The following is a 25,733-nucleotide window of genomic DNA, read 5'->3' as shown; positions in this document are numbered from 1 at the left end:
CCGCCCTGGGTGCCTGGGCTAATACCCGTCCCAGGCAAGCCCGTCCGAATCACCCCACCCTAGGTTCATTGATAGTACAGTCCCCACCCCACCCTCTGTGATCAATAGAGATTCCTACCCCAACTTCGTCCTTTGCTTTCGACTGCCAGGTACCCACCGGTCTCCGGCGTAATGGAATGCTAACCACCCTACCCCTTGATTGGTCTGATCATGATATACCCCCACCCCTGGACAGGTCGGTAGGTCCGGCAGCACGGGAACCCATCGTCTAACCCACCACCCTATCCAATCAGGTGATTTTTGGAGAGATCAGGGGGGGGGGGTAGAGGTTTAGGGTGTACCTCCAGACCTCAAGGTAGAAAGTATGGAGAGTTGGGGAGAAGCTGTAGGGGAATGAGAGGGAGGGAGAGAGGAGGGAGCGAACAAGAGAGCCTGAAAGGAAGCGAAGAGAAGGAGAGTGAGGAAGGAAGGAAAGGTGGGATGGAGTAATCGGGAGGGGAAGGAACGGAGGGAAGAGGAGCGAAGGGAAGGGAGGAGAGGGACGAACGGGAATAAGGGTACGAATATGAAAGGATCGGGTGAGAAAGAGGGAGGGAGGGCGTCAGGGAAGGAAAGGTGTTGGGGGAAGAGACGAAGGGAGGATGATAAAAGTTGCTAATGCCAACGAAGCAGATGGTAGAAAGAGATGATGGAAGCGACGAATGTTACAGCTCGACATGCTGTGAATTTGCTTGAGAAAGGCAACGTGCCATGATGGTCTTGTGTGCCGGGGGTTGGATCTCACATCCTAGCTGGTGATGTTGAAAGCATATCGTCTCAAATGATGGAACGGAAGAAGAAACGGTCTTTCCGTTGCTTTGGGGGTTCTGCTTGACTTTGATGCCTCTCTGCAGTGCTGGCAAAGATCTTCTCAAGAAGTATCAACCAGGTCAAATCCGTCGATGCCAAAAAGTGTTTGCTGAGCTCAACAGCTTTTGTTGCCTGACGTTTCGAGCAAGGGCATCAAGTACACTTACGATGTCGGCAACGAAGTCTGGTCACAAGAACCATGCTCAGTGAGCTCTCCGTCTTTCCCTCTCTTCTCCTCTCTTGTCAACCCCTCGAGAGATCCAAGTAGGTAAAAGTTTGATGACAGGTGTTGCTGGATGACAAGCCCTTGGCGGAGGGTGGAATGCGATGGTGCGTGAAAATGACGCTAATCGATTCCATCGGGATACAAAAACAACATGTCGCCAAGATATTCAAGCCCGAGATCGTGCCCCCCAAGATTGTACTCACTCATGGTGGAGTGAGATGATGTGATACCTTGTAATAGGAAGACAAGATCTACTTCGATGAGGCGATGACGCAGACGGTCTGGAACCCTCCCCCTCTCCCTCTCCTTCTCCCTCTCCCTCTCCCTCACTTCACCTTTCCTACTATTTCATGCGTCCCACCTCTTGGATTTCATTGATTCTTCTAAAAGGTGGCAGAGAGTTTTGCTCGCTTGTTCAACAGCAAGAAAGTATCAGAGCATGGACAGCAAGTCTCCATCAAGGTTTATCTTGAAATGACCCAACTTACTCTGATCCTTGCTTGGCAGTTTCTCCCTGTCAGTGTTGTGCAGCTTATTGAATGCGAGGGGAGGCTAATCAACGTGGAGCCTCTCCTAGAGGGCAAGTACGTGAAGCACAACGACAACGACGGCAACGTGGAGTCGAAAGAAAAAGTTCCGCAGGCTTTCAGTCACTTCACGCACCACATCTCGAACAGAAGGTTGCTGGTGTGCGACATACAGGGGGTTGGGACCTTCTACACAGACCCTCAGGTGGCGCAGCATATGATTGATACCGACTGATTCTGCTCCTCAGATTCACAGCATCGATGGGAAGAGTTTTGGTAGCCTCGCCTCTGACTTTGAGCCATAGTGATGACCGTCTTTGAAGGCATCGGAAACATCGGCAGGGAAGGCATTCTCAGCTTCTTCAACAGCCACCAATGCAACGACATCTGCAAACAGCTGGGGCTTCTCACCATCGCCAGAAATCTCGACGACCTTCCAGACTCTCCTTGCCGCTCTCCTCTGTAACAATCTCTCCTCAATCGTTCCCCCCTGACTCCGTCGGATGCGTCAGCCCCGCAGCCTCGCGCAACGACAAGTGGACGGCTTTCAGGTACGACAATGCCCTCAACGACGGCATCGCGCGGGCCACCAAGCTCAAGACCGTGAGCCTGCCTGGCATGTCCTCCTTCATGACTCGGCTGGCAGCAACCCGCGTCTCCTCCACAGCCCGAGGGGATCCTCGAGGCGCAGACCATGCTGCTGGGGTTGAAACGCCGGCTGCTGCAATCTCAGCTGGCGCATAAGCAGGAGCTGCTGCAGTCTCAGGTGCTTATGGGCTCCGAAGTCTCCCAAGCAACTTCTACCGCAAGCTCACGAAATCTGAGTGAGTGGGACCTGCAAAGAGAACCCGCCTCAGTCTCACTCCCTCTCTAGGCTCCCACCATAAGGCGAATCAGCAACTGCAGGAGCTGATCTTAAAGTTGGAGCTGCTCTTGAAGAAGAAGCAGGTGCTGTCTACAGCTTGTTAGATGTTGGGTGAATGTCCACGCAGCTCGAGGACTTGCAAGGGACTTTGACTGAGAAGGAGTCGAAGGTCTCAGCAGAACCAAGGCAAGAGGTTCGTTGAGACTGATCTCACTTGCATGGCACCCATTCTCTATCTTAGATGTTCACGTGTAAATTTTGCGGGCTGCGGTCATCGTCGGAGTACACACTGATTCGTGATGTGAAGCTCTCTGCGCTTCTCTTGTGACTTGTCGCAGAGCATGGAGCGCATCACCTGCAGGGCTGCCCTCGCAGAGCAGACCCGGAGTAAGTCTTCGAGAGCTCAAGAAGCGCCTCCCAGACCTTCAGTGACCTGCGGGTGCAGATGCGACCAAGAGAGCGTGTCCACGCTAAGCGCCATGCCGACCTCTTGGACGCAAGGGCCCTCCCTTTGCGGCACGGTAGGCCTGCTCGAAGAGAAGCTTGCTGCCTCCTGAGTTGACTTGAGCCTGCCCAGCCGAATCCAAACTCTTGTTCAGCTCAATCAGGATCACAAACCTACAGTGAATTCCAGCTGGCGATCAACGTTGAGAGAAGAGATCGGAGTAAGGAGGTGGGAGAGAGACAAGTGGCGGTGCATGCAGGAGGAAGCGGGGCGAAGAAGGCACTGGGAGGATACATCCAAGTAAAGAAGCCTTGAGTTCCTGCCGAGCGTGATGGGTTGATGAGCAGGAGCAGATCCGAAAAGTTGATGAGCTTCAACACAAAATGTCTCACATGGTGACGGTGCTGGAGAACCGCAGAGTGCGGATGTTACCAGCAAACAATGGATGAGCGCGATATTCTTTTACCAACAAAGACTATATTATCAAGTCCGTTCACATCTACAAGCACTCAACCTCCTTCATTCTCACCTCCACCACGTTCAGCAGCTCCTGATATGATCGTCAACGCTCAAGCAGGACGAAGGGAGCAGGAGAAGAGGAGAGGGGGAAGGGAGGGGAAGTAGGGCTCTCAAACCTCTGTGTTTCGGCACAGCATGAGCTTCTCCTCCTCTACCTGCTCTAGCATTTGCTTCCACTGCATGACATCTGAGGGTTCAATCGCTTCCTCCTGTCGTAGTCTGTCTATCCGCAACTCCATCTCGTGCTCCCACGCCCTTCTGCTCCTCATGTCACCGTCAGAGAAGCTTCTCTCCTCCATGCCCAAGTATTGCTCCAGCTGCATCACCAGATCCTGTGCAGTCGTTGTAAGGAAGAGGAGGGAGGCCGGCTCAGCGTCACCTCAACTTTGCGGGAGAGAAGTTCTCGCTCGATGTCGCCCATGAGGTAGCGCGAGCGAAGGAGCTCGGGAGGTCTCCGTTGTAGATCAAGAATCGCGCTGAAGATCTCCTCTTCCCATCCCAGTCTTCTCCTCAGCTCATCATCTGTCTCCGATACAAAAAGATCTGATCGCACACTGAGGTTGAAAGGAGAGTTTGGCGGTGGAACCCCAAGCTTCCTCCTCGCACAGAACTGATGTATCTTGTGAGTGAAGTGCAAGTAAGAAAATTCCCCAACTCCCTCGCATTCACCGTCCCCTTCATCTCCTGTACCTCGCAGTTCCACGAAAGAGTGAGTTCTGACGCGCAGACCGAACAAGTTCTGCTTCGCGAGGGCCTCTGCCTCCTTTGGTCAGGTCGTGCACAGAGCACTCTCAGGATGCTTACAGGTTGACGAGGGGACATGAGCGACCCTCTGCTAGAGTTGTTGCCCATCTACTCACTTGAAGTCATCGCAAACAACCCACGTCTCTTTACAAGCACCGCATGGCCATCAAAAGCATTGCAACGATTGCTGCCTGCTGCCTGCTGCCTGCTGCCTGCTGCCTGCTGCCTGCTGCCTGCTGCCTGCTGCCTGCTGCCTGCTGCCTGCTGCCTGCTGCCTGCTGCCTGCTGCCTGCTCCCTTCTCCCTGCTCCTGCTCCCTGCTCCTGCTCCCTCTCCCTCTCCCGCTCCTGCTCCTGCTGTCTGGGGGTGTTGGGCTTGTCTCGAGTTCACTTTGTGTCCTAGACAAAATTTCCGTCGGAAGCAATGATTTTCCTCCACCTCAAAACCCAGAAAGTTAATTTGTTTCATAGCTCGAATATTCATCAATATAAGTTGAAATTTGAAAGTAAAATTACAACCAGTACGTATATCTTTTTAAAATCATAGAAATTATATTTCTCTCAACACCCTCACCGCAAGAATATTCAGAGATCGTCGAGCCTCCAGTCTGTGCGGAGGTTCCGGCTATTCCCGAGACCGATTTTAAGTGGGTGGGGGTGTCAGACAGAGTGGGAGGGGTAGGGTCATGAAGGTCAGGAACATGGTACTTAACAACTCAAAGCAGGGGGTATGAGAGTCATTTGAAGTATCATAGTATTGGATGGAGGGGTACGGAAAGCCCGGCGACATCCAGGGTGGGTGACCCTCGGGCTGAGACAGTGATGCCACCCCGGCGGGGGCCCCCGGCGGGGACCCGGTCACCGGGTCGGGACCCGAGCCGCCTAGCAGTCCGGCATGATCCCGGCCCGGCCCGGGGGCCGGGCCGCCGGGCCCTGAGCCGCGATGCCATGATGGCCCGGCCAACCACCGCCGTGGGCGGTACGTGGACACAACAGGCTGGCAAACTGAAAGCTTATTTGAAAAAGCTGGGGACTCAGTTTGCCAGTTGAATACTGAGTCAGCCTGATTCAGTGCCACCGGGACGGTGTCTCATGCCAGGAAACGAGTGTAAGTCAAGTACAAACACGCACAGCGGCAGACTTGAGAGTCCAGGCCCGGCGTGGGGCCTGAGTCACCCGGTACTAGGCTGAGTGGCCGGGCCCGGCCGGCCCCCGCCGGGGCCGGCCCGGGCCCGGTACGGTACGCCGGCCCGCAACTGACATACCTGAGGCGGGCCAAGAGGAGTCACTGAGTTGTGTGGGGTGGGTAATGAACGTGGCCGGTAGTGGTAGTACATCGCTATAGATAACCCCCTGTATCCTACTCAATATAGTGGGTAGGGGTGATTGGATAGATCTGATGTAAAGGGGGGGTCATCTATGACGGGGTAGTATCCGCTCTCTATGATGCGCAGGGCGGCGCTTGTAATGGTGGTAGGAGGAGCGAAGATGGTGGGGGCGAGGAGAATGACGAGCAGGTATAGGATCCAAGCCGCCCCACTTCATGCATGCATGCCTTTCTCGCTCTCTCTTTTCCACAGTCATCTCTCCTTGTGCAGTCTTCCTGCATGTTTCCCTTCCCCTTTGCTTTCCAAATACAAGCATTCTTCTCCCTCCTCCATCCGATTCCTTTCAAATCCTTTTTCTTTTTCTTACCGACACATAAAGAGCTGAAACTGTGACATCTCTGCTCTTCTTTACTCATCATATTTGAAGCTTTCCCTTCATGTCCTGTTTCCACTTTGCGCCCTCCCCCTAACAAAGACATGTACAACCCCCAGGTTCTGTTTGGCGCCCCCGAGAGCTTGGTCAGGCATGGTTTCCTCAACATCCATGTCACTCTTCTCACCATTTGTGCAGCTCCCCTTCCAAACAGACAGTTTGACGTACAGGGAAGAAGAACCATGGCCTCGGACGCCTCGGCCGTCAAGATCGTGAACAATATGCAGGAGTACAAAGCAGCGGCAGATGTCAAGTCGAAGCTCGTTGTAGCCTATCACACAGCCAAGTGGTGTGGACCATGTCAGAGGATTTGGCCCGAGGTAGCGGATGTTCCGTGTAGGGAGGAGGGTGAGGATTTCCATAGGTGCAGAATCTTGCGGCGAAGTACGGAGACAAAGTTTCCTTCCTGAAGGTCGACGTGGACGAAGCAGACGATGTGGCGGCAAGCAATTCGATAAGGTATGTCGTCTCTCTCTTTCCTCTTCACCTCGCCCTCTCGCCGCAGCAGTTGACGCGTAAGCAGAGCTGTTCCTACTTTCATCCTCTTGAAGGATGGAGGGAAGGTGGAGGAGCTGGTGGGAGCCTCGTCTGCCGCTCTCGTTGCATCCATCGACAAGCATGTCAAGTGAAGGCAGCGAGCCAGAGCGGGTCGAGGTGCCTCCTACTTGCCAGTGAACCTCTTGGAGCATTCTTGTACAACTTCCTCACAGACATTTCATTTCTCCCTTCCTCATCGCAAAACTGCTTGAAACCTCCCTTGTCTTAGCGCCTTGGCAAACTCTTCGTCGTCGTCGTCGTCCTCCTCCTCGTCGTCGTTCAGCGCCTGCCCTCACATCATCGCGGAATGAGGACAGCGTCTGTTCGGCCTACCTTGATGAAGTTGGCAGCCACGTCCCGATGATTCGTCCTCTTCGCTTCCTCCTGCTCAACCTTGTTGCTCTTCCCCAGCACTCGCGACATGAGCTCTTCGTGCTCCTCCTCGCTCGAGTCGTCCTCGTCTTCATCGGTACGGGCCCGAGGCTTCTCCTCCTCGCGCCGATGCTTCTCGCGGTCCTCGTCCTCGCTCTCCGACGAGTCAGCCATCTGCAAGCGACGTGAGGGACGCGAGGGAGGGGCGGGAGAGGAGCGAGGCACCAGCTTCTTCTTGAACCATGCCTGCTTCCTCGCGATGTGGCTTGCGGTTTCCTCCTCCTTCCCCGCACGAGCAGCGACTTGCTGTCGGTTGTGCCCGTGGGGCTTGTCCTGCTCCCTCGCGTCTTCCGCCTGCTCCAGGTCTGCGCGGCTCGTCACCTCGAGGAAGCGGCTCAGTGGCTCAGCTGCTTCACCTCCTGACATCTCCTGAATGGTCGCTCGCATGGCCACGTCCAGGCTCCAAGGAAGCATCTGCTCCTTCCTCCTCTGCCTCACCTCGTCACCTCCCGTCCTCCTCCTCCTTCCCTACCTCTCCAAGCACGTCGGTAATTGTGAGCTCCTGGTAGCCGTTGAAGTCTTCCTCTAGGCTCGCCACAGGCACTTGATCCTCCTCCTCCTGCTCCGCCACGGCAGCCTGGAAGCGCGAGGGAAGCGACGAGGAGGCGCGCATGTCGCCCGAACCCGGGCTGATGTCCCAGTGGGCGGAAGTATCCATCTCAACAGGGCGAGGACGAGGAGGAGCGGACTGGTCGAGCTCGAGAGGGCTCCATGTGGGGTCGACGAGGCTCCTGGTGGGATGATCGGCCAGAAGGTGGGAGGGAGACTGGTCGGAAGCGAAGCTGATGGCCTCCTCCAAGCTGCCGGATACTCTTCCTACGTGAGCTACGTGAGGGACCCGGATAAGAGGGAGGGAGGAAGAGAGGAGAGAGGAGGGGGGAAAGGAGGAAACGGTGGTGCAGGGCCACCTTGTCCTTCTGGTCTTATCTTGATATTCAAGTCAGCGGACAAGCACGAGAGGGGAGGAGAAGGAACCTGAGCGAGCGAGTGATACCTCTCTTCCGTTTGAGAGGCCTGATAGTATTCAGAACGACACCTCCTCCTCCTCCTCCTCCTCCTCCTCCTCCTCCTCCTCCGTCCTTCCTCTCCTCCTCTCTCACCTCTCGCTTCTCGAGATCTTGACCCACAAACCCGCTGATCATCTGCAAGGACGTCATCGTCTCCTCCCTCCTCTCGCTCGCACCTGGATGCACGTGTCCAGCCAGTCGTCCTGCCTCGACGCCAAGGCAGCCAGCGGAGGATGCGAGGCCGTCTGCCTCTCCTCCCCAGCGCCGCCTCCTACCCCCTGCTGCGGCCTGACCTCCTTCATGCCTGCTGCTTCTCTCTCCTCCCCATCCCCCGGCCGCGGCATCTTCGAATCCTCCTCGTTGCTCTTCTCCGCAGCGCCGCGGGGCACAGGAGCCCACAGGCCCGTCTTAGACACGACGAAATTGGCGGCTCCCTCCTCGAACATCGCGACGCTCTTCTCCTCCTTGTACGCTCCCTTGGGGCCCACGAAGGGAGGAGGAGACCTTGCCTGTGCCCTCGAGCTGTGTCGACGAGACGAGGATAGCGAGCCCTTCGCTTCATCCCCCTCCGCTGCTGCTGCCGAGCTGGCGAGAGCAAGCTTTCTCTCGGCATCGAGGAGCTGTACTGCAAGCTACGACAAGAATGAGAGGAGGAGGAGGAGGAGGAGGAGGGTGGTAAAGAACGAATGGCGATGAGGGTTACCTTCCTCTTTTCTCTCTCCAGCTTCTTTACCTCCGCATCTCGAACAGCATCGGACACCCATGCCTTCCTCCTTGTCTCTCCCCCGTCCCCGTCGTGGGCCCCGCGAGCTCCTCTCCGCGACACCTCCTCCCCTCTCACCAGCCGGTCAAGCTTGCTCTGCGAGGGCCTCTCGCGAGGAGCTGACTTGGCACGGAAGGCGGAGGAGGAGGAGGAGAGATCGGGGACCTTGCAGCTGCTCACCGAGGAGTCGTCGACGCAGGAGGGAGGAGGACGAGGGGACGTCGCCATGATCGTCTTGCTCTCTGCTCTCTTCGCCTCTACCGTCCCCGCCGGCTTCTTGGCAACGAACGCGTTGGTGACCTCGTCGAGCTTGCTCCTCCTCCACCTCTCAAACTTTGCGAGGACCTGCAGCAGATGATCAGAGGCGATGAAAGTGAAGAATTTGGAGATGATGATGGCGATGTTGATTTCATGATGATGATGATGATGATGATGATGATGATGATGATGATGTTTTTATGATCGAGTATTGAGTATGTTTTCATCTTCTCTTCGTGTTACCTCTCTGCGGTTGAGCTTCAGCTTCTCGTACTCTCGCTGTCTGTCGGCGATGCCGTCAGGCCATGAGAAGTGCTGCACGAACTTGAGCAGGGGGATGCTGTTGTTGCTGCTCTTGCCGTCCACCTCCACCATCACCTGCTCCCAGCAAACCTAAGAATCAGCAAGAGGGAAGAAGGGAAGGAGAGGAGAGAAGGGAGAGGGGGGAAGGAGGAGAGGAGAGAAGAGAGGGGGGGGGAAGGAGGAGAGGAGAGAAGAGAGAGGGGGGAAGGAGGAGAGGAGAGAAGAGAGAGGGGGGAAGGAGGAGAGGAAAGAAGAGAGGGGGGGGAAGGAGGAGAGGAGGGAGGAGGGGGAGGATAAGCAGCTGGTGGTGTTTGACCTGCTCGAAGGAGACATGGGGAGCGATCCTCTGCATTTGTCGTGCGAGTTGGTAGCGGAGGATGCAGTCAGACCCGTCCATGTCGAGGAACACAAAAGCCTCCAGCACGTTGTCAAAGATCTCCCGCAGCACCCGCTGCAACATCTCCGTCGCTCTCCTTCCTCCTCCTGCCTTCTGTCTCGCTCGCGGCGTCGTCGGAGCAAGAGAAGGCTGAGAGGCAGTAGACCTCGCAGACCGTTGGGTGCCTCCTCCTCCTCCTCCTCCTCTCCTTCTGCTGCTGTCCAGCTGGTTGGCATGGGACGAGTCGAGCTTGAGGTGCAGGTCGAGAGGAGGAACGCTTGTCTTCCTTCCCTTGGACTTCTCGGCGATGGCGGACAGGAAGGCGAACTTGCTTGCCTCTGACGTCTTGCTCCTCGCGTGAAGCTGCTGTAGAGCCGCGCGCTTGGTTTCATACTGCGAGGAAGGGAAATGAGCGGAGCAGGGGGAGGAGAGAAAGTCAGACAGGCAGGCAGCGAGAAGTGACGAGGACAAGGAAAGAGTTGTGCTGTGGGAGGAAGAAGGGAGATGAGGATCAGGAAGACGCCGAGGTAGCAGAAAGACGACCAAGGAGGTGCAGGAAGGGAGGGAGAGGGCGAGAGAGAAGGAGAGGGAGGAGGAGACCTTCTGTCGCATGCTCTGGAAGTCTGTCTCCATGAGCGCCAGCGTTTCCCCCTGCAGGCTCTGCGTCTCCTCCTCGAACCGAGTCTTCGCCTTCTCCACCTCCATCTTGACTCGAGCATGCAGCACCTGGTGCTCCATCCTCACCTTCTCCCGGAACTTCTCGCGCTCTTCCGTCTCCCTCACCCTCACCTCCTCCTCCACCTCAATCCGCTCGCTCGCGCTCGCGTGTTTGGCCACCTGGAGGGCGCGGGCCTTGGACTTGAGGTCGAGGAGCTGCTGGGAGGGATGGAACTTGGAGAGGTTGAGGTAGAGCCGAGACTCTGACTCGAGCAGCTTCATCGCACACTCCTCCTCCAGCTGCTTCCGAGCTGCCTCGCGCTGTCTCTTGATCCCAACCTCCTTCTCCGCGTACTTGCTCGCCAGCTCATCCATCTGCCGTTTCAGCTCCTCCTCCAGCCGTTGCAGAGCTCGTTCAAGCTCCTTGTCTTCCCCCTCCTCTTGCCCGCTACTTCCACTGTCGCCCCCCAACTGCAGCCCAGCTTCTCTCGCGCGCCTCCCCTTCTCCCTCTCCTCTTCCTCATCTTGTCGGCTCACTCCGAGCTGGCCCCCGACCTTACGGCTCTCCATGGCGAAGTAGGAGCGAGGCTTGTCGACCTCCCGCGAGAGCATCGGCGGGCTGATCATCCGCTCCACCAGCATCGTCGTCGAGTCCTTCCCGCTCGGGTCTCCTCTGAACGCAGAGTCCGCGCACGCCCGCAGGCATCGCATCATCCCGACGTAGTTGAGGCCCTGGGGCTCGGGAGGGGAGGAGGAGCAGAAGGCACGGAAGCGAGCTTGTACCTGCGTGTAGGAGAGCAAGGAGGGGACGATGCCGAGGTCGAAGCAGATTTGAACCATGCCTTGGAGGGAGAGGAGGGGGCTTGAGCCCTTGTAGTACAGGTAAGCTCCCACCAGCAGAGGCCCCAGTGTCGACAGCTTTGCGCTCTCCTTGCTGCACTCGAGATGCTGCTTCAGTAGCTGCGCGCTCTCCTCCGACGGAGCTGCGCGGAAGGAGAAGCGACTGTCATCCCAAGATACCTCGTCCTCCTCCTCCCCCTCCTCCTTCTCCCTGCCGCTGCTCCTCGTCAATCTCCCAAATTTGATGACCTTGAAGTACACGAGACGCGACATGGCGTCGTCCTCGTCCTCGAACATGTTGTCGCTCACTGCTGAAAGAGCGCGCAAGAAGCTCTCGAAGCTCAGCAGCCCTCGCCCGTCCTTGTCCTCCTCCTCAAAGATTTTTCGCAGCGCGGGAAGCGTCAGGTTGCCTCCCACGAGCTCGCAGTCGGAGCAGAAAGTTTCCCATCCTCTTACGCCGAGCTCGATCTTCGACCCTCCTGGCCGCTGCTGCTGGGTGACGCAGTAGGCTTCATAGACGTCGCGGAGGAGGTTGACGGCGTTGGCGTTGAGCTTGACCTCTTGCGAGCTTGCTTCCTTCATGAGGCCCCACCGTCAAGACGAGGAGTGCGATGCGAGGAAGGAGCGAAGGTGGAGAGCGAGAGGAGAGAGGAGGGGAGGGAGGGAGAAAGACAGGAAGAACGGTAGAGGAGAGAGGAGGGGGGGGTAGGAGATCTCAAACAAGGGCTCTCATCCAAGTCAAACAGGAAGGCTTCGACAAACGTTTCCCTTTGAACGCAAGGAGAGGTTCAAAGTCGAAAGGACCTGCGACGAACTTGAGCGCTCGAATCAAGTTGGTCTGGGAATAGGAAAAGTTTCCCTTTCTTCTTGTAGTCCTCTAGCTTTTGCTATTCTCCCTACCTCTTCTCCTGCTCCTGCTCCTGCTCCTCCTTCTCCTGCTGCCTCTACTACTACTACTTCTGCTTCTGCTTCTGCTTCTGCTTCTGCTTCTCCTGCTTCCTCTGCTGCTGCTGCTGCCTCTACTCCTTCTCCTTCTCTTCCTGCCTCTACTACCACTATTACTACTACTTCTCCTTCTCCTTCTCCTGCTGCCTCTCCTCCTCCTCCTCCTCCTCCTCCTCCTCCTATCCCTCCTCCTCCCGCTCCTCCTCCTATCCTCCTCCTCCTCCTCCTCCACCACCACCACCACCTTCTCCTCCTGCTTCATCTGCTGCTTTTGGCAGTGCATGTTGTTCTCTCCTTACGAATTTCAGTTCAAAAATGGACTACCCCACCCCCTACTTCCCAATACACCCTGGGATAACAGGGGGTGTGATATTGACATGTGCCCTCAGTAAGAACGAGACAGGTACGGGGAGGAGAGGGGAGGGGAGGGGAGGGGAGGGGAGGGGAGGGGAGGGGAGGGGAGGGGAGGATAGGATAGGATAGGATAGGAGAGGACAGGAGAAGACAACGCCAGGCAGAAGGAAGGAGGATGGTGATGGGATGAGTCTATGAGCACTCAAGAATTCAATGAATTTTAACGAGAGGACGTCAGTCCCAGAGCTTTCACACATACACACACTTCACCATCACAAACTATGACACACAATCTACACACAGACTCGAGGCCAGCGCTATGGTACAATGTCGCCCAGACAACAGCAACAATCTCAATTTAACAAGGCTCCTATCTCTGCTCGCCCACTTGTCTCCACGTGCTCCTCGTTGCTGCAGGCATGTTAGTAGGAGCTTCAACGCAACCATCAACTCACGACGAGCCCTTGGCCTCCATGCGGTTGCTGTCCGTCTGATCCTTGCTCGCCGCACTCTTCTGCAGCACTTCCCAGGACACGAGGCTCTCGATCCCCCACTTGTGATCCTTCTCTCCCTGCCCCTCAGCTCAGTCGCTCACGCGAGACTCTCGGCAACTCACCAGCTGCATAGAGGGAAGTGAAGGAGGGGACGGGCGATGCGTTCGCACTGGTGTTGTGTTGTTCTCGGACGTGGCGGCTTGCGACTGATGACAGATGGGAGGAGACTGAGGAGCAGAGTAGGAGGTCTCAGCCGTCTTGCTCTTGAGTTTCGCCATCTCCGATGAGTCCAGGGCAGAGCCCGGCTTCTTGTACCCTTGCTGCAGGATCGAGGAGGCTGCAGGAAGCTGTCCAGGCAGAGGGGCGGAGGTTGGCTGCTGCTGCGGCTTTCGGTTGGTCGACGTGCTCGCGAGGTTCAAGTTGACGGGGGTCTGAGTCATGTGCTTCTGCAGCTGGACGTTCCTCGCAGCAGCTGAGTTGGAGGACGGTAGAAGCCACTCTCTCAAGCCATAGACGCCCTGACCACCAGTTAGCATCTGCTCTGCATGGGCGGCAGGCTGACCTTGCCAAGGTTGACAACGGAGGGGGACTTGTTCTCACGGATGGTCTGTGGTAGCGAGTCAACAAGCCAACATTCGCCAGCACCTCCCGCACCTTGTTGAGAAAAGCCTTCATGGACTCTCCTGCTGTTCCTTGAGACCCTGTGAGCGCGCGACTGTCAGAGGCTCCTCGACATGGCTCCATCGCTCAGACCAGTGAAGCGAATGAGCCCCAACCGCAGCGCTTGCCGTGTGATGACATCATAGTGCGTCGGTTTCTGGAGCTGATGCAGAACCTTTCGGAGGATAGTCAGAGGCAGGAGGGACGAGGAGGGTCGCCTGTACCTGGATCACTGCCTCCAGCCTCGAGACAGGCGGAGCGCCGATTCTTGCGTTCTGGAAGTTGGTGCCAAGGGGTCTTGAGCCAGGGTTGTAATACGCAGTCCCGCTGGTGACATCCTCGGGGCTCAGAGGCTCCAACGCCCGTGCTCTCTTCACTTCCGGTCCACCAGATTGTTCAGCAGCTGCTCCAGCTGTAGTGGGAGCTGTTGCCGGTCGCTTGACCTTATTCTCAACATCCGGAGCTGCGGGCAGGTAAACCAGGCTGCTGGAAGCCAAAGCACAATCTTACAGGTCTTTCGCTTCTTCGAGAGGAGGGCATCTCCTTCAATCAAAGCTGCAACGGCAGCAGAACTCTTCTCCTCGATGGCATCTGATGCTGCTTGAGCCTTGTTCTCTTGCACAGCATGTGGGGGTGTATCCTCCGATTTCTCCTCTGCAGACTGTTGCTTGCAAAACCTCGTTCAGACTGCAAGATTTTACGCTTTCATCAGGTACCGGGCATTGGTTTTCTCCTTCGCTGTATTCAAACCAAGCATCGTCTTCTTTCCAATCTTCTTCCGGCTGAACATTCATGGAATCAGTTGATGGGTACAACCTCGCGTGGTACGTAATACCTGATCACAGCTCAGACCGTTTAGCATGTTGCATATAAACTTGGTCTTTGACTGGAAAAGGAGGTCAAACCATTTCTTGTGTTTTCAACATCGTTTCTGCTCACGTCTACAACAAAGCCTTCAGGGACTCTTCTCCATTTCCCACATTCGTCACAACCCGCCCAAAGCTACATTTCGTCGATCAGATTCGAACAGGCATGTTCAACTACAACAAAATACCTCCTGGACTGATTCATTTTGATCTTTTCCTTGCTGTGAACCAAATCTCTTTCTGCTCTGAATTCTTCCTTTCGCTGACATGCCCATTGGTCGATGTCTAAGCGTCATCGGTCGTTTATCGCAGGCAGCAGACAGTTGCTTCAAGTCTTCCAAGCAACTAGCGGAGTAGAGTGTTAATGTCCTGATTCGCAGTGGACACAAACAGGAGTGAGAGCAGAAAAGAATGTACTGACATTTGACGAGGAAGGGTAACGGCTGTTTTTGCGAACCTTGTGTAGAACCAGGGCTTATACTGAAGGTGAGACTCGTCAGAACTTGTTTGCGGACTCAAAGTGAGTGGCAACCTCGTGCAAGAGACTGTCCCTCTCTTTCTGGGTCATTGCAGTAATATCTCTTCCATTCTTTGCTTGAGCTGCCGCCCTGTACCAGTCCACCGATCAAAATCAACTTTGGCTTTGTGTATGCATGTTCACCTTGCTTCGGCTCTTGCTCTTGCTCTTCCTCCAGTGATGTTCAAGGTGTTGGCTACGGGAGGAGGCTCTGGCGAGGATTCGCTCTCTGGTTGCGGTCTGGGAGGAGCTTCTGTGAGGATAGCTTCCAGCGGCAGAGGAGCTGCGTCATATCGCCTTGGCGAGGCTTCGCCCTCCAGCGAGGGCATGCTGTGCTTTAAGGTCCCCTAACGGATCCTGAGATCATCCAGTCAAGACGATATGGAGCATGCCACATCAAAGCTGCGAGGACAAACGAAATATCTGACTGCCACTGCCTCCTGGTGGGAGTTTCGCGCCAAAAACAGAATTCAAAAAATGGCAGCAAGGGCGTGATCACAAAGGCGGCTTGATACACTTATGGGACAATGTCAAAGAAATCGAACCGCCAGCAGAAGAGGCGCGAGAAGCTTTCTAGTCGCTGCTACGCATGCCATGAAACATACATGTTGCAAACAAACACTAAGAACAACTCCCTCGAAACCTCCTGTTCGCTGAGCGTGCAATGAGACCTATCAGCTTAAACTGATAGTTGAGGAACACTCAAGATGGTAAATCATGATAAGAACACAGGCAAGCAGTCTGTCACATCTTTTTGTTCATCAGAATGGGATGTATGGTTTTGTTAACCGCTCGCAACGCCATGCCTCACAAGCAAGGGCTCTAAGGCACGATAGGATCCTCTCTTCAACTTCTACTTGCTAGTTGAAAACGCAACTGGAGCAACTAAAAGTAACCGGCGGGACGACACAGCTCCTGAGAGCTGCCAGGTCTCTTCGGTTCCCTTCCGTTAGGTCAAAAGCTAGAGTCCCAGAATGTATCCGAGCTCCTACAGGACACATGGGAGGAGAGGACGTGCATTGGATCAGCATCGCCCAGCACAGCATCAAGTATACTGGTATGGCCTAACAGGTTCTCCTCTCAGTCTGCATCGTCATGAGCAGCGGCAAGGGGCCACGATAACTTTGTGGCATTGCCCGCGTTGGGGGCGACATGAGGGTGAGGGAGGGGTAGGGGGATCCGCAACGGAGAGACTGATTTCTCTACGAGGGGTGCAGTAGTCAGCCAAGACACTGAAAGGACCCCCAGTACCCCATATTTCAGTACCACTAGAAGTTTAGTTACCACTAATCCCTCAAACTTGATCAAATCCTCACCACCCCATCCCCTTGATCTACCTCTTTCATCAGGTTCACATCCACCCCTACCCCCAAAATTCACTCTTGATCACCCAGCATATCTCAAAATCTCTGTACCACCTACCCTGACATTGACCGTAAGGTCTGTTTTGCGCCCCTGACCACCCTGTCTAGTACACTCCACCAATTAGGAGACCGTTATCGGGGGGTAGCTTCCCACATGGGTCACTACCACTACCCTTCTTGACCTTCTGATGGATCTATGAACAACCCCCTGTGACTACCCCACCCCCGCCGGGAAATCTTGAAGGATCAGGTTTGCCCTGTACCTTTGCTTCGTTGACCCCACGCAACAATCCTATCACCCCTTTGTTAACCATTAATACCCCTCTACATCATGTCCAAAATTGGGGTACTGGATACAAGCAGTGGGTCAACTTATCGACATCGAGTGGCCTCTATTCAGATAGCAGGAGGCCCTAGCTCACGGTCCTATACTCACTATCACCTATCTAAGGCTTGTTTTCGTAGATCAGGTTCTAGGGTCCTAGGTCTCCATTGTAAAAATTGATAATAAAAATTACCCTATAAGAAGGTTCCTAGGGAGCGACGAAGGGGCTCTAGGCGGGTGGTAGGAAGACTAGGACAAAGGTCATAGGCATCTAGGACTTCACCAAGCTACCAAACCGGACTTCTTTGGAATTTCTACGAGATACATATACATCCTAGGACTTGTAAATTGAGATAGCTTAGAGTTTGTACCTTTTAAGCAGTAAATGACGTATCGATCAGGTATTATAAAATAATTTATGTATTTTATTCTAGGATCCTCTTAGAGCATCCCTGAGTATCTCAAATTCAAATCAGTACCACACATTGTAAAGGGTACAAAGGATTCATTACCGTTATACAAATTTATATAGTACTTTTACAGTGCAAGGCAATGGCCTGCCGTAGGTTCAAACGTGTCAATACGTCAGCGTATATACGCCGAGAAGATGGCGATCGTTTCAGGATCTTACCTGGTCGTCATGGCCAGACTCCTGGGAGACACGATTCTTAATGGATGACATGCTCGAACAACTCGTTCCTCTTCCTCTACAGTGTTGTGACAGCAGATGATCCTTTCCTGGTCGACGCCATGATCGCCTGCACCGCACAGGCTCAGTCTATCTTTCATAGCACTCAACATTGAAGTCGACCCCATCAAATTCGTGACCTGGGGCAAACACGGTCGGCAGTGAAAAGGATTCTCGCCTCCTTTTCAAGTCAAGAGATTTTGTGAGGAAGCCCTGGCCAAGGTCAGAAGGGAAGCTTGCATGTCTAAAAGAGTTGCATGGACCCTTGCAGGCTGTTGAGAAAGGGATATCTATTGGAATAGATCGCGCAAGACAAAGTCCCTTCCTTTTCTGGACAAACTACGCAAGCAGCGACAACTCGTTCAAGAAATAGTTTCAGACACTGAGAGGGAGAGCATGCAGATGATAGCAAGAGGAAGGATACATGCACCCGGATCGAGAGCACGTCAACTAAGAATCATCAAACTTCAGGTCAACCGAGCATCTAGCCCTTTGAGGCAGCGGCCGATGGTTGTTGCTGATTCTTCTAATCGCGTCCAGTCAGCGAGGAGACCGCCAGGACATGAGCAGATCTTGTTCTTTCTTGTTCTTTCTTGTGTTCTTTCTCGTTTTTTTCTTGAATAATCACACAAAGCCGAAGGGATGAGCTAAAGTCCGCGAATGAAAACCATGATAACTCAATTCCAGTGTAGTTTATGCATTTGTGCTCAATCTGCTGAGATCGGAGATACTCCACGTCTTCCGATATCATGTCATCTTCGTTCTTCATTGTCATTCTCTCTCCTTCCTCTGCCACTGAAAATCCGAATACAGAACATACGTACAAGAGTGAGTGCGAAGGCGTGTAAACTGAATTTGACAGCAGTAGGGTTCAAAAAGGCGTGGGAAACCCCCAGCCTCTCTAAGCGAATGGTACCGTTGTAAAGTTTATTTTCACCATGGGTATCTATAAGTTTTTTAAAATAAAGTTGAGCTATTTTACTATAAGAATAATTTGAAACGTTGTAAGATGAGGACAAAGGGATACCCCTACCGATAATTCCATTGTGACCATCAGAAGTGTACCTCCAGTGGGAGGGACTTGATGTGAGGAGAAGGGAACAAGGAGAGAAGACTAGAGCACAAACACAGACAGTCATCATCGAGACAAGTGGAGAAGCTGACACGTAACAAGGAATACAAGCAGAGCTCAACAGCAGAGAGAACAGATACATTCACCCCAAGACAGCAAAGAAGAGATGAGTCTCCCAAGAATACGAGGAGATGGTAGGATCATGGCAACATACGGCCAATGCTCACAGCTCAACAACAAGTGATAATAATTGATGATCAGAAAACTTCACAGCTCCTCTCCCACAGAAGACTCTCCTCGAGATGCCCTCCACCCTCGCAAGAAGCGAGCAGGCGCAGAGGCTGAGGGCCTGTGCGGAGCATCGAACAACGAGGAAGCAGACAGAGAGAACAGGAACGAGAATCCGATCAGCAGTCAGCGACTGAACATCAAGATCGACTTCGAGCATCCGAAGTTTGAAGAGATGGAGATGCAGGAGGGAGAGGAGGAGCGGACCGACAAGACTATGACGGACCGGGAGCAGGAGGACAGTGATAGCAGTGTCGACTGCTTCTCTCAGTATCGGTTCTCATCCTTGATATGCGCATCGTCGCCTCCTACGCTTCTGAATCTGAGGAGAGACGGAGGGTGCAAAAGGGAGGAGAAGGAGGAGGGGGGCAAGGAGAACAACGACGAGGCGCTGTCTACCTCGACCAACGGCAGCAGCTCTGCACTGGAGGACGAGGAGCTATCCCAGTCCTGGCTGAGAGCGTGGGAGATCCCAGCTGGAGTTCGGCAGGCCTACGTGGAGCTGGGGATGCGCGAGCTGTATGAGTGGCAGGTTCACTGTCTTGTCTCCACCTCGGCGCTGTCTCGTCGCACCAACTTGGTGTACTCTGCTCCCACCAGCGGCGGGAAGACGCTGGTAGCGGAGATCCTGACCATCCGCTGCCTGCTGCTGACGAAGAGAAGAGTCTTGTTCGTGGTCCCCTACGTCAGCCTGGTGCTCGAGAAGGTGGAGTACTTCCGCGAGCTTCTGCAAGGGGAGGAGGTCCGGGTGGAGGGCTACTGCCGCGGGGCCCAGCTCCTTACCAGGTCCCACGCCGACCTGGTCGAGCTGTCAATCTGCACCATCGAGAAGGCGTCTTCGATCGTGAACCAGCTGCTTGTGGAGAAGAAGGGGGAGGAGCTGGGGGCGGTGGTGGTGGACGAGGCTCAGATGCTGGGGGACGTTGGGAGGGGATGTCTGGTGGAGATCCTGCTGACGAAGGTGCTCTTCTCCCTGTCCTCTACCGTCCAGATCATTTGCCTGTCTGCCACGGTCGCCAACATGGAGGAGCTTGCGATGTGGCTGGAGGCGGAGCTGTACGTCAGCGACTTCCGTCCTGTGCCGCTCCTAGAGCACGTGGTTGTGGAGCTGAAGGTGGAGGACAAGGGCGGGAAGGTTGTGCGGGAGCTTCAGGGAGGCAGACACGTTGATCGGGATGGGATCGTGATGCTGTGCGAGGAAGCGCTCGCGCAGTCACAGACGGCTCTTGTGTTCTGTTCCACGAGGAGGTCAGCTGAGATGTGCGCCAAGTTCGTGGCGGACAACCTGCAGGGAGACAGGCAGGAAGGGGAGGAGGGAGGGGAGGAGGAGAAGAGGAAGAGGGCGAAGAGGGAGAGCATGCTAGAGGCTCTGAGGAACTCGGCAGGAGGAGTGGACCAGGTGCTGCAGCAGACGATTCGTGCTGGGGTTGCGTTTCATCATGCTGGGATGACGGTGGAGGAGCGGATGGTGGTGGAGAGCGCGTTCCGAGGAGGAGACGTGAGTATTCTCATGTGTACTTCTACTCTAGCAGCTGGAGTGAACCTGCCGGCCGATCGCGTCATCTTCCGCTCTCCCTTCATCGGCTGCGACTTCCTTGACGTCAACCGCTACCGGCAGATGGCAGGGCGGGCAGGGCGAGCGGGAAGAGGAGGAGGAGCCGGAGGAGCAGGGGAGAGCTTCGTGGTGTGCGAGAGGAAAGACGCAGGTCGTGTGCGGGCGCTGCTGGCCGGGAAGCTGCCTCCTGTTTGCAGCAGGCTGGTGGATCGGGAGATGTGGGGGAGGCGGAGGCCGCTTGCTCTGTCCGGCCTCCGTCGGGCCATCCTGGAGGCGCTGGACAACGAGCTGGTGAGGGAGGAGGAGGAGGTGATGCGGTTCCTCAGAAAGTCGTTCCTCTACTCCCAGCTGGTTCATGAGAGGAGGAGGGATCGAGCCGCGGGAGAGCGGGCGGGGGAGCAGGAGGAGAGTGCGAGGGATAGGAGGGTGATGATTGAGAGTTTGGTGGAGAGGAAAGGAAAAGACGACAAGGAGCGCGAGGAAAAACAAGCCAACAACAACGAGGACGAGGAGGAGGAGGAGGAGCAGCAGCAGCAGCAGCAGGAGCAGGAGCAGGAGCAGCAGCAGGAAGACGAGGAGGACGTCTGTTTGCGTCAGATGATGCAGGAGGCTCTTCGCTGGCTCTTCGCCTCCAACATGTCCCGGCGGCAGGGGACGAGGGCAGGGGAGGTCATCTTCTTCTGCACGCATCTGGGGAAGGCAGCGGTGAGGAGCGGGATGTCACCAGAGGACGCGGCGATGGTGCAGGAGGACCTGAAGGAGGCGATGAGCTCGTTGGCGATGGAGGACGACCTTCATCTCCTCTTCCTCGTCTCTCCTCTCTCCGACCTCTCCGTCCCCTGGCCCCACCTCTTCGACATCTTCCAGTCCCTCCCCCCTCCCTGTCGCCGCATCGCTGAGCGTGTCGGCGTGCAAGAACGCTTCCTCATGCGCGCGAGGCTTCATGGAGTTTCCTCCTCGTCCTCGTCCTCGTCCTCGTCCTCCTGCTGGCAGAGAGCTCTACAAATTCACTCACGTTTCTTCTGTGCCCTCATCCTCCGCGACCTTCTCCTCGAGCGAAAGATCCCCGACGTTGCCCTTAAGTTTCACGTTCCCCGGGGGCGGGTGCAGCAGCTGCAGGAGGAGGCAGCAGCCTTCGCCGGGACCGTCTCCTCCTTCTGCGCGCGCCTGCGCTGGTGGCAGCTGCAGGTGCTGACGGCAGAGCTGCAGGAGAGGATGCGAGCGAGCGTGAGCTCAGACGTGCTCCTCCTCCTCCGCTGCCCCTCCATGAAGAGCTGGTGGGCCCGCGGGCTGGTGGAGGAAGGAATCGGCTCGCTCAAGGCGCTTGGAGCTGCTGCGGTCGGGCGAGTGGCGAGAGTGGTGAGCTCTTCGATGCCCTTCCGGTCAGAGACGCGAGAGGAGGAGGGAGAGGAGGAGAGGAGGATCGCAAGTCGACTGGTGGAGGAGGCAAGGAGGATGTGCCATCGTGAGCAGGAGGATGATGGTGAGGAGGAGATGGAGGTGAAGGAGCAGGGCTGCACGTGGTTCCAAGACCTGACGGATGAAGCAGCCGCAGAGAAACTTTGCAGAAGACTTGCAGAGCATCGAGAGATTGGAATGGAGGAGGAAGAGGAGGGAGAGGAGGGGAGAGAGGCAGGGAGCTTCAGGACTACCCTTGTGGTCTGCTGTGATTATCTGCGAGTGAAGCAGCAATCTTGGCGGTCAGGAGGTCTTGCTGGATTGGCTTTCAGCTTCATGGAGGAGGAGGAGGATGAGAAGAGGGGAGGAGAGGAGGAGACTGGAGGAAAGGGAAAGGAGAGGCAGGAAGCGGAGGGGCTGCAAGGGCAAGTGTTCTACCTCCCACTTCAACCGGAGCAGGAGGGGGCAGGCGAGGCCAAGAAGTGGATGGGGAGGATGATGCAAAGCAGGAGGATCAAGAAAGTCATGAGGGACGCGAAGAAGAACATCCGGTCTCTCCGTGCTCATCGCCTCCCCGTCCTTGGACCTGTCGAAGACCCGTCGCTCGCTTCCTTCCTGCTGCGAGAGGCAGGCTGCCCCTCCCTCCCTCAACTCAAGACCGTTACCTCCTCCTCCTCCTCCGCCACCTCCTCTTCATTTATGAGAGCGTGTTATGAGGCTGCGACGTTGGGCAAGGTACGGGTAGAAGAAGAGGATGGGGAACGTTTGGGAAGGAAGAGGAGGGTGAGGTGGTGGTGGAGGAGAGATGACGTGGACAGCAGGAGATGAAGAAGCTGCGAAGGTTGCTGAGATTGCAGGGGATGTTTGAATATTTCAACGAGATGGAGATGAAAACGTGTATGGTTCTGACGGCAATGGAAGAGGTGAGATCAAGGAGAGGAGAGAAGAGGAGAGGGGAGGCGAGGCGAGGCGAAGTTGTAGCAGACTGAGCAAAATGGCAGGAGGGGATGCGAGTAGACTTGGAGGAGATCAAGGGGCAGGAGAAGGAGCTGAGGGAGGAGCTGACCAGTCTGGAGGAGGAGATGAAGTCAGTGGCGCAGGGCAGAGAGGTCGACCTCCGCTCCTCAACCTCCATCGCCAACTTTCTCTTCCGCTCCCTTCACGTGGCCCCTCCACATGGCTGCACCTGGACTAACGTCAAGCAGCTCGCAGCAGCGCTCTCCTCTTCCTTCCTGGAGGAGCTGGCGAAGGAGGAGGAGGGGGAAGGGGGGGGGGGGGGAGGGGAGGGGAACCCGAGGGGCCTCTCAGTGTGCTAGACTCATCCTGGAGCACCGGAGAGTCTCCTCGCTCCTCCACTCTCACCTGCTCCCTCTCCACAGCTTCGTCGTTTCCTCCTCCGTCCACTGCTTGCAGGTGCAGGATGCTTGCGGGACTGGGAGGATCGCAACCAGAAGTCCCAACCTGCAGTGCCTGCCCAAGAGGAGGAGGGAGAGGAGCGCACGAGACGCGATCGTTGCGAGGGAAGGATGTGTGCTGATGAGCGCTGATTTCAGTCAGGTGAGGAGGAGAGGAGGAGAGGAGGAGAGGAGGAGAGGAGGAGAGGAGGAGAGGAGGAGAGGAGCTAAGAGGATCTCAGTTAGAGTTGAGGATCATCGCTCACTTGTCGAAGGATATGAGGCTTGCAGGTAAGGATACTTGTGCAAGAACGATCTCTATCCTGCTGCTGCTGCTGCTGCTGCTGCTGCTGCTGCTGCTGCTGCTGCTGCTGCTCCTTCTCGCGTCTTCAGTTCAGAGTCTCGTTGTAAAAGTAGTCTCCCATTACTTCTCCTCTATAGATACTGTCTTTGTTCTGTTGCTGATTCCCTCAACTCAATAGATGTGCTCATTTGTTCTTTTGCATGTCATGTCATGTCATGTCATGTCATGTCATGTCATGTCATGTCATGTCATGTCATGTCATGTCATGTCATGTCATGTCATGTCATGTCATGTCATGTCATGTCATGTCATGTCTTTTTCTCAATCATTATTTCTTTCTCTTCCTTTACATCATCTCCATCAGCGGCACTCGAGGGTCATGGGCAGCAAGCAGGAGCTGTCGACGTCTTCTGCGCCATGGCGGCGATGTGGCTCAAGGTACCAGCAGACAAGGTACACAAGAACTCGAAGCTGCTCGGCATCCTACACTTCAACATCTGCTCCTCTTCCTCTTCCTCTTCCTCCCCGCCCCTCCCCTCCCCTTTCCTCCTTCTCAATTTCTCACTTGTACTGCTCGCTAATTTCACGTGGGGGTGTCAAGGTCAGTGAGGAGGAGCGTCAGAGGGCCAAGAAGGTCTGTTACGGCATCCTCTACGGCATGGGATTGAACTCCCTTGCTCAAGACCTCAGTAATCTTCCTGCTGCTGCTGCTGCTGCTGCTGCTGCTGCTGCTGCTGCTGCTGCTGCTGCTGCTGCTGCTGCTGCTGCTTCTCTCCTCCTCCCTCCTCGTCGCTCTTTCCACTGCTCCTTCATCTCATGACATCATCGCACTTTTCTTTGCTCATCAATGCTCGTCAATCTCTTTAGGGGTCAGCACCGCCGAAGCCAATCAGATGCTCCAAGCCTTCAAGGCAACCTATCATAAGACCAGCGAATGGATCATGGTACTCCTCCTCCTCCTCCTCTTGCTGTTGCTGTTGCTATTCCTAAACCTTTCTCCTGCTCCTGCTCCTGTTCATGTTCCTTCCTTCCTGTCAATCTCTATCTCTTTCTCTCTGTCGCTTTTCCCCACATACTCGAACTACAAAGAGTGCCTGCTGGTCTCCCCTCCTCGTGCTCCCAACTTCTCTGCCCCTCATCCATTTCTTGCTCCCCCTCCTCCTCCTTTCACATGCTCCTCCTCTCCCCTCTTGCAGTCTCTTGATGCTGATCGAATGGCTTCGGGTCTACCAGGAGATTATTGCTGCATGCAGGAAAGATGGATACGTCCGCACAATGATGGGGAGAAAGAGGAAAGAGACAGGAGGAGGCAGAGAGAAGAGGAGGGAGGAGACAGGAGGGAGGAAGGGAGCGAGTGAAGGAGGAGAGGAGCAGGAGGAGGAGAGTGACTAAATTGCAGAGCTCTACCCGGCATCACTTCCCCCAACATGGCAGACAGAGGAGCAGCTGAGCGAAGAGCCGTGAACACAGTCGTGCAGGCAGAAGCATTCTCTTGCTCCCCTGCTCTGACGGACAGCAGGGAACTGCAAGCGACATCCTCCGAGCAGCGCTCATAGCTCTATCTGCAAACCTCAAGGAGGAGGAGGCAAAGATTGTCATGCAGGTTAATCTTGTCTCGTCTCTACATGGGCCTTACCCTCCTCTCCTCCTGTCCTGTCCTGTCCTGTCCTCTCCCCACCTCCTGCACTGATCGTCTACCGTTCAGGTTCACGATGAAGTGATCGTCGAAGTGAGATCGGAAGCGGCACATACAGTAGCCCAGCAGCTCTCAGACTGCATGCGAGGCGCCTGCGACATCTCCCCTCCTCTACGAGTCAAGGTAAACGAGACGAGGAGGGAGCGAGGAGGGTAAACAAGGAAGAGAAGGGAGTTAGTGGGTGAGAGGAGGGAGGCAGGAGAGGGAGGGAAGGAGGAGGATGGAGGACCGAGGAGGACTTATTTGTCTCTTCAGGTTCGTGTAGGGCATTCATGGGGATCTCTCAACGAGTTTAAACAAGAAGAATAATAACTTTGATTTTGATCCTACTGCCTACCTGCCTGCATCTTTTCCTCTCCTCTCCTCTCCCCTCCCCTCCCCTCCCCTCCCCTCCTGTCCTGTCCTGTCCTGTCCTGTCCTGTCCTGTCCTGTCCTGTCCTGTCCTGTCCTGTCCTGTCCTGTCCTAGTTGTCTCTCTGCCTGCTCCTCCACCACCCGACTGCCGCAGCATCATCGCAATTTAGGGTGGGTTACAAACGGGGGTAGGGTGCGCAATGATGGGGTACTGTCCTATAGTTTTCTCTTTCTGTCACATGGGTCATGATCAATTTGAGGGGGTGGGGGTAGTCGAATGGGGGCCGAACGCGATGCTTCGAAGAACAGGGAGGCAGGGAATGTAGTAGGAGAGGGAGAGGGAGAGGGAAATG

General features: G+C 55.4%; 6 protein-coding genes across 6 annotated transcripts in view; 3 read left to right on the top strand and 3 right to left on the bottom strand.

Moving 5' to 3' along the window:
- Nucleotides 1-820: 820 nt before the first annotated feature.
- GUITHDRAFT_105739 (hypothetical protein) lies at nt 821-3,227 on the top strand (the record flags this gene model as incomplete). Its single annotated transcript, XM_005835517.1, has 18 exons — nt 821-843; nt 894-951; nt 999-1,055; nt 1,136-1,270; nt 1,316-1,354; nt 1,466-1,537; nt 1,583-1,807; nt 1,851-1,878; nt 1,926-2,064; nt 2,115-2,205; nt 2,249-2,426; nt 2,477-2,550; nt 2,595-2,660; nt 2,709-2,763; nt 2,806-2,854; nt 2,913-2,988; nt 3,045-3,132; nt 3,172-3,227. The coding sequence occupies 18 exons, from the start codon at nt 821-823 to the stop codon at nt 3,225-3,227; spliced, it is 1,509 nt and encodes a 502-aa protein (XP_005835574.1).
- Nucleotides 3,228-3,411: 184 nt separating this feature from the next.
- Nucleotides 3,412-4,351, bottom strand: GUITHDRAFT_105738 (hypothetical protein; the record flags this gene model as incomplete). Its single annotated transcript, XM_005835516.1, has 5 exons — nt 3,412-3,462; nt 3,548-3,763; nt 3,811-4,187; nt 4,261-4,283; nt 4,332-4,351. The coding sequence occupies 5 exons, from the start codon at nt 4,349-4,351 to the stop codon at nt 3,412-3,414; spliced, it is 687 nt and encodes a 228-aa protein (XP_005835573.1).
- Nucleotides 4,352-6,116: 1,765 nt separating this feature from the next.
- Nucleotides 6,117-6,563, top strand: GUITHDRAFT_105737 (hypothetical protein; the record flags this gene model as incomplete). Its single annotated transcript, XM_005835515.1, has 3 exons — nt 6,117-6,254; nt 6,305-6,393; nt 6,458-6,563. The coding sequence occupies 3 exons, from the start codon at nt 6,117-6,119 to the stop codon at nt 6,561-6,563; spliced, it is 333 nt and encodes a 110-aa protein (XP_005835572.1).
- Nucleotides 6,564-7,001: 438 nt separating this feature from the next.
- GUITHDRAFT_162403 (hypothetical protein) lies at nt 7,002-11,689 on the bottom strand (the record flags this gene model as incomplete). The annotated part of the gene is made up of 12 exons (XM_005835514.1): nt 7,002-7,014; nt 7,067-7,208; nt 7,260-7,332; nt 7,376-7,719; nt 7,812-7,830; nt 7,879-7,917; nt 8,004-8,045; nt 8,087-8,542; nt 8,614-9,018; nt 9,175-9,324; nt 9,551-10,003; nt 10,211-11,689. Coding segments are annotated over 12 exons (3,615 nt in total), but the record flags the coding sequence as incomplete, so codon positions are not given.
- Nucleotides 11,690-12,600: 911 nt separating this feature from the next.
- Nucleotides 12,601-13,609, bottom strand: GUITHDRAFT_151795 (hypothetical protein). Its single transcript, XM_005835513.1, has 5 exons — nt 13,555-13,609; nt 13,463-13,507; nt 13,023-13,418; nt 12,862-12,977; nt 12,601-12,817 (listed from the first exon to the last, which is right to left on the bottom strand). The coding sequence occupies exons 1-5, from the start codon at nt 13,573-13,575 to the stop codon at nt 12,760-12,762; spliced, it is 636 nt and encodes a 211-aa protein (XP_005835570.1). The 5' UTR covers nt 13,576-13,609; the 3' UTR covers nt 12,601-12,759.
- Nucleotides 13,610-18,558: 4,949 nt separating this feature from the next.
- The window catches only part of GUITHDRAFT_162401 (hypothetical protein), a gene marked incomplete at its 5' end in the record, with an annotated part of 10,807 nt that continues 3,632 nt past the window's right edge, over nt 18,559-25,733 (top strand). Inside the window, 12 exons of the mRNA XM_005835512.1 lie at nt 18,559-18,632; nt 18,654-22,416; nt 22,455-22,556; nt 22,635-22,796; nt 23,047-23,190; nt 23,270-23,318; nt 23,696-23,784; nt 23,933-24,020; nt 24,199-24,275; nt 24,851-24,934; nt 25,037-25,150; nt 25,495-25,568. Coding sequence (XP_005835569.1) covers nt 18,559-18,632; nt 18,654-22,416; nt 22,455-22,556; nt 22,635-22,796; nt 23,047-23,190; nt 23,270-23,318; nt 23,696-23,784; nt 23,933-24,020; nt 24,199-24,275; nt 24,851-24,934; nt 25,037-25,150; nt 25,495-25,568 — 4,820 coding nt within the window. The remainder of the gene's footprint in view (nt 18,633-18,653; nt 22,417-22,454; nt 22,557-22,634; nt 22,797-23,046; nt 23,191-23,269; nt 23,319-23,695; nt 23,785-23,932; nt 24,021-24,198; nt 24,276-24,850; nt 24,935-25,036; nt 25,151-25,494; nt 25,569-25,733) is intronic.

The sequence above is a fragment of the Guillardia theta genome, assembly GCF_000315625.1.
Source record: "Guillardia theta CCMP2712 unplaced genomic scaffold GUITHscaffold_21, whole genome shotgun sequence".
NCBI lineage: Eukaryota > Cryptophyceae > Pyrenomonadales > Geminigeraceae > Guillardia > Guillardia theta.
The sequence above is the reverse complement of the archived record's forward strand: the minus strand, read 5'-3'. Positions and strand labels throughout refer to the sequence as shown.

What these genes read in the sequence shown, in the direction of transcription:
- GUITHDRAFT_151795 (XM_005835513.1), bottom strand. Translation starts at nt 13,575, where the DNA reads ATGAAGGCTTTTCTCAACAAG. An exon ending in CCGTTGTCAACCTTGGCAAG is followed by an intron (nt 13,419 to 13,462) that starts GTCAGCCTGCCG and finishes ACTGGTGGTCAG; the next exon opens with GGCGTCTATGGCTTGAGAGA. An exon ending in CACTTCCCTCTATGCAGCTG is followed by an intron (nt 12,978 to 13,022) that starts GTGAGTTGCCGA and finishes GCTGAGGGGCAG; the next exon opens with GGAGAGAAGGATCACAAGTG.